At 36.5% G+C, this 6,256-nt stretch overlaps 1 protein-coding gene across 3 annotated transcripts in view; it reads left to right on the top strand.

Moving 5' to 3' along the window:
• LOC109931351 (pre-mRNA 3'-end-processing factor FIP1-like) overlaps positions 1 to 6,256 on the top strand; it is a 96,671-nt gene that overhangs the window by 69,829 nt on the left and 20,586 nt on the right. For all 3 annotated transcript variants that reach the window (XM_020530638.2, XM_048605075.1, XM_020530637.2), the window contains exons 6-8: positions 1,677 to 1,787; positions 3,078 to 3,208; positions 4,063 to 4,187. In XM_020530638.2, the coding sequence (XP_020386227.1) occupies positions 1,677 to 1,787; positions 3,078 to 3,208; positions 4,063 to 4,187 (367 nt within the window). The remainder of the gene's footprint in view (positions 1 to 1,676; positions 1,788 to 3,077; positions 3,209 to 4,062; positions 4,188 to 6,256) is intronic.

Raw genomic sequence — 6,256 nt, 5'->3', positions numbered from 1 at the left:
AGTGGATATGAGTGATATTGAATCAGCTATGATCCTATTGAATGGTTGAGCAGGCTCGAGGGGCCAAATGGCCTACTTCAGTTCCTCTTTATTATGGTCTTATCAGCAAGATCAATTTATCAGTATCCTTTGAATGGTTTTGATGATGGCAACTTGATTGTCGAGTGTAGCTTTGTCTATGTAGCTTGCGGTTTAAAATTTAACCGTAAGGAAATTGATAGATTGCCTTATGTAATACTTTAATGTTGATTTAAAGAAATCAAGTACTTAAAGGGGTTGATTCGTGCTGATGGCCTGTCAAGTTATTAAAGCAGATAGAGAATTAATGCACTGCAGTGACAAACTGAGTTATTTCTGTTCCTTTAATCTACTATCTGGCTGAAAGGCAATATCCTAAACCCATTTCAAATAATAGGCTTGAGCAAGAGCACATTAGTTATTTGTTAGCTTGTCACATGAGCCTGAAAGGTATGGCATCACCAAACAGCTTTAATGTGTAAAATACCTAAAAGCTCTACTATGATTTTTGAAACCAATTCAATGTGCTGTTTCTGATGTTCATGTGATTATATTATCCTTCAGTGTAAAAGTGGCTAAACGAAGTAGTTAATAGTAATGATATACCATTTTAGTCTTTAATATCTCAAGAGTGTTTAATAGCTCTTTAGCCAATGTTGTGGTGCAGTCCTGTTTCTAGGGAAATGAGAATTTATTGAATTGATTGATATAGGAGAATTCAGAATGAACTGAACTGAGTGCCTCAAAACTAAACTCAAAACCCTAGATAAAAATGTAAATCCCACGTCATTTTTCTCTGAAAATCACTGGTCTGTCCTAAATTAACTAATCCTGACTATTGGAGTGAATCCACTGTAGTTGGCTTCCCTATCCCCAGATTAGAAGTAAGAATGAGAGATTGGGCCTGTGCTACCCAGCAGCCAGTGTAAATGAGTAATCGATACTCCTCACAACTGAATAACACCGCGCAGATTGTGCAGACTTGCCCTTGAAATAATAGTTACACAAATGAGATATTAGAGAGACTAACCAGTGAGCTGGGAACTGTGCAAGTCAGTAGCATTCACCATAAAATGAGGAGTCTTACAAAGATTGTTCATTTAAAGCAAGCATATTGACAAAGATGAACTGAGAAATATTATTGCAGAAGCATTTAGATTTTTATTGGCTGAGTATCACTTTAATGGAATGCATTTTAATAAAGTTGTTTAAAAATTCATGCTGCAATATCTACTCCATTTCTAATCAAATACTGAGGAAAGGTTTTTAAAACTGGACAGCAACAAAGGAATTTAACAGATGTTCCTAAATAAGATGCTTAGATTTTTCATCCATACATTCACAGATAATGTGTTAGAAATTCACTCAAATAAACATTAGTTATAAAAATAATTGGACACTGCTTGAATGTAGGTGAGTTTTCTCTCTTCACTCTAGGAATTTTCTGACATAATATTGTCATAGCTCTTGTGTTCAAATATGGTACTTTTAATATTTTGGTACTTGGTTTATATACAAAATAATTTTGCCACAGTGAGTACTTGTAGTTGTTGAAGCGATTGTCATGGGTAGTTGGCTGGTAATGCTCTAAAGAGATTGAAGTTTTGATGAAAGATAAATGTATCATTATAAAAGTGTCTTTTCTGTTCTTGTTACAGCAAAGTTGCATTCCAGAGGCATTGATTTAGATGCCCCTGGGAGCATCAATGGGATTCCAGTGATTGAAGCAGATTTGGATTTGTTTGAAGACAAACCTTGGAGAAAACCAGGTAAGTTTTGAATAAAAATAATTATGTTTTTGGTCCAAACACAGAAACTGCTGGAGAAACTCAGCAGGCCTGGCAACATCTGTGGAGATGGAAACACAGTCAATGTTTCGAGTCAGATGTGACTATTCTTCAGAACTCTTTTTGTGCCTGGCATGGTTCTGTTTTTAATGCATGTTGAAATGAAAGACCTTGCACTTGTTTAACACCTTTCATATCCTCAGACCTTACAAAATATAGAATCATTAAAGTGTTGTCATTGTTGTTATGTCGTTAAATGAACAGCTAGTTTGTGCACAGTTATATCTCAGACTAGACTTGAAGAGAGATTTTTTTTATCTTGGATTTTTAGTGTAAGTTTTTAAATTGAGAAGCTACAACTAAGAGTGTCAAAAGTGCAGGTGTGAGCTACTCTGTAACTCCTTTGGAATTGCCATTGACTTCACAATTCCAGTGAAGTTTCCAAGTATGATGATTGATACCAGAATGGAGTCAGAAGTTGATGACCTTTAGACTCCAACTTTGTTGCTTAGAAATCCCTTTGGGAGTTGTGGGTATTGACAATGCTGAGTTGCTGCTATTTTTATTTATCTATGCTGCAAACAGTAACACATGTATTTTGGTGTAAATTGGGAAACTAGTTTAAGACAAGGAGTTTTTATCGATGTGCAAATTTAATCGTGTGTTTCTTTAGAGACCAAAATTCCCAAAGTGGAGATGAGGGCCCCAGCGGGTTTGCGGGCTAAAATTTTGGGTTTGCGATTGCTGAGGCAGCATTGGCTCACACTCCCAAAAAAAGGGTGTCGCAGCGAGAAAAGATTTGGGAAGCACTCTTAACTGCTTAAGACCCAGGTGATGAATGTTTAACTCTTTTTGTTATTAGGTCATTGTCCTCATCCTTGTACAATGCGAATGGTCGGGAATACCAACTTTTGTGAAGGAAGCTATTGGAACATGGAATGTTTTATCACAGGAAGTTGTTGAGACAGAAAGAATTGCAGCTTTTTAAGAAATAATGGGTAAATATTTGAAGCTGAATAGGTACAGAGCTATGAAGAGAGCACAGGGATGAGGGGTAAATTTGGGGCTGCTCTGGCAAAAAGCCAGTGCAAACATTCTAGGCGAAATACTGGCCTTCTGTGCTGTAGTCTTATAATTGTTCAATTGAGTGAATGGTGAGATAGGGGTTATCAAGTACCAATATTTTGTTTGCAAGTTGGAGGGAAAATGGTTGGACTAATTTACTTTAACGTAACATGCCCCTTAATTTTTTTTACTTATTTCCTTTCTTAGGAGCTGATCTTTCTGATTATTTTAACTATGGCTTCAATGAAGAGACCTGGAAAGCTTATTGTGAGAAACAACGAAGACTCCAGTTAGGACTTGATCCTATACTTGCTTCTGCTTCAGAGAGCAAAAAATTGGTATAAAATACTTAGCTGTTTTATGACTGAATGAGATAACAATTGGTTTGTTGCTTCACTCTGTTTCATGGTTTTAAGGATTTGATTCTCTGTTTTGAATGGGTTGTAGAAATAAAACAAAATTTTTAATGTAGTTCAGAAGGTACTTCGATCCATCTGTTATGTTGATAGGTAAAGGCCATTCTGTTCTGTGGTGAGTTAGCTAATTGCAGTTATTTTGTTTGGAAATCTGAAGACTTTCGGGCAGAACCCTCGTCATTACAGGTACTATGTGTGATGTAATGCATGTCAGTAATTGACTCTCCAGTCAATATTCAGTTATGTATATGTAGCACAGTCTACAGAAATAAGAATTCATCTAGTTTCTACACATATTGACATTCATTAGTAATAAAAGAACTTTCATTACTATGCAGCAACTTTTGACTCCCCAGAAAACTTGAAGCACTTCATAGCTAATTAGATACATTTGAGGTATACTTGCAGATCTTTAGACAGGGATTGATAGAAAGCAGTGTTGAGATAAAAAGAGCTAAACGATTAGCTTTTTGATAAATGTTTTTTGTGGCAATTGTTGAGAGAGGAATGTTAACGAGAACACTCCTTGCTCTATGTTGAAAAGCTTTGTATCCACCTGAATGGAGTCCCTTTTAAACATCACTTCTGAAAAATGAAGTAGGCCGTCAGTACAGTTCTCAAGGATCAGCCCAAATTAAATACTAAAGTCTTACTGGTTACGTATTCTTGAAACTGTTTAATGTTAATTCAATGTTTAAGTGTGATGTGTTTGTTTTGCACAAGTTTTACAAAAGATCGGTGTTCGCTTGTTGTTTCAAACCATCTCCTTTGCCTAGGTTCAGCAAGGGAAGGTAAGCAACGTAGAGAAGGACCTGGAAAACAATTTACCAAAAATGGAATTGAAAGCTGATTTTACATCTCCTCCTGGCGGAAGGATGAAAGCAGGCCCACCGCCTAATAGGTAAGATGCATAACTACTGAGGATCAATACATGTTTTATTTGTGTTGAATAAACATAAAAACCTTGTGCAGTGGGTATAGGTGGAATCTAGTCCAGTCCTAATTCTCCCCAAAAACTAAAAAGACTGCAATTACTGAGGATCTGAAATAAAAATGGAATGCTGGAAAAACTCAGAAGCTCTCGCAGCAGCTGAGGACAGAGAAACAACGTTAATGTTTTGAGTTCAGTGACTCTTCTGCAAAGTCCTGTTAAATAACTGTCTTCGGATGTCTTTTGTGTGAAGATTGATTTTTGTTTGAGTGGTGGGGAGCTGTTTGCTTTGAATTTGGAACCTAATGGTTTCCTAAAATAAAAGATAAACACTCTCTTAGAATGAGGAATAGATGTGTTACTTCATTGGGTTGTGTCAATATCAATGGATATTGATAGAGAATTGGGCTGAATCATTCTTTTTGATGTTTAAGACTTTTCCAAGTTCTTGTGTGTTATGTAGTGCGTTTTTTTTTGTGTAAAATAAACTTCAATATTCTTCTGTTAAAAGCACATTGGTAGCTTCTTTCGAATATTTTTACTGACTGATCACCGTATTAACCAAATTGTAAACCATAAAATTTACAAACTATCAAGCTAGAATTCAGGCTGGCTTCTGATTGGTCTAGTATTACGCTCATTTGGGATTAACAACAGGATTTGGTTTGGTTGTAATATGCTCACAATTTAAACGGGTTTGCTGTATAAGCTCAATTGAATAGAATAAGCTAGTGGAAGTTGACAGGCATTCAAGGAAGTGTGCTCCAGCAAGGATCATTGTGTTCAGGAAGGGAGAAAATTATGGAAATGTCACTTGTGGGATTAGATATTTTAATTTTGTAATTCTTTTCAAAACACCAAACACATGCAACACAAGTGAAACTTTTAAATTGTTGGTGATCGGAGGTACTTGAGTGTACACAGGTACAGCAAGCATATTGGCCTTTATTGAAAGTGGGTCAAAGTAAAAGGATAAACAAATCTAGCTACAATTGTATTGGATTTGGTGAGACCACATCTGGAATACGGTGTATTGTTTTCATCTCTGTATTTAAGGAAAGATGTACAAACATTGGAGGCAGCACAGTGAAGTCACATTTGATTGGTCCCTTGCTGACGTGATTGTCATATGATGAAAGGCTGAGCAAAATGGGTCTGTATTCACTGGGCTTCAGAATAATTTGACGTGGCCTCATTGAGATGTAGAAGATTCTGAGAGGGTTGACAGGATGAATGCTTGTTGTTTCTGCTGGGTAATTAGAGCACAGTAGGACAGTCTGAAGAAAAGGGAGAGTTCGTTTGGGATGGAGATGAAAAGAAATTTCTCTAACTTGGTATGTTGTGGATGCTCCATTACTGGATACATTTAAGGCTGAGATATGGATTTTTGATGCCTCCGCATCCAGGAATATGGGAAGCGGGCAAGAAAGTAGAATTGGAACCCAAGGTCAGTCATGATCATTCTGAATGGCAGAAGCAGCTTAATGGGTGATATCATTGGTTCCGCTTCTTTCTTGTGTTGCCATTAGTCAAATGGATCCTTCAAATATGCTGATTTTTGTAGATATTTTTTATTGGATCTTGATTAAAAACAACACACCTATGATAACATTAATAGACTTTAATTTAGCATCCAAAAATTTAAAAATTCTGTGTCTTGCTTGTTAGACAAAAAATTACTGGCTGGAAATAACTCATGTTGCAAGAAAGTTCTCTCAGGCAACAAAGAATGTATGTATTCCTGCATTGGCAAGCTGAACTAAACTACAAGAATGGCTGGCGCCATAAATCATGTGTGTCACAGTGGTTCTGTTCAAAGAGTGGGGCTAATCCAGTGTTTTGCAACAGAGGCACCTTCTCTCTGCACTTTTAATGATGTAGTAAATCTGGGAGTGATGACATCCTTCACCTTGAATATCAACAAGAAATATTTTTGTTAAAAAGTGGCAGTGACATGTTTGGTGCAATTGTTGGGAATATTGTATGTGATGTGTCCAGATTTATAAAAGCACTTTCCCTCGGATGAGAGATAGTAGGAA

The sequence above is a fragment of the Rhincodon typus genome, chromosome 14, assembly GCF_021869965.1.
Source record: "Rhincodon typus isolate 14 chromosome 14, sRhiTyp1.1, whole genome shotgun sequence".
NCBI classification, from domain to species: Eukaryota; Metazoa; Chordata; class Chondrichthyes; order Orectolobiformes; family Rhincodontidae; genus Rhincodon; species Rhincodon typus.
Note: the sequence above shows the minus strand (reverse complement) of the source record. Positions and strands in the feature narration are given on the sequence as shown.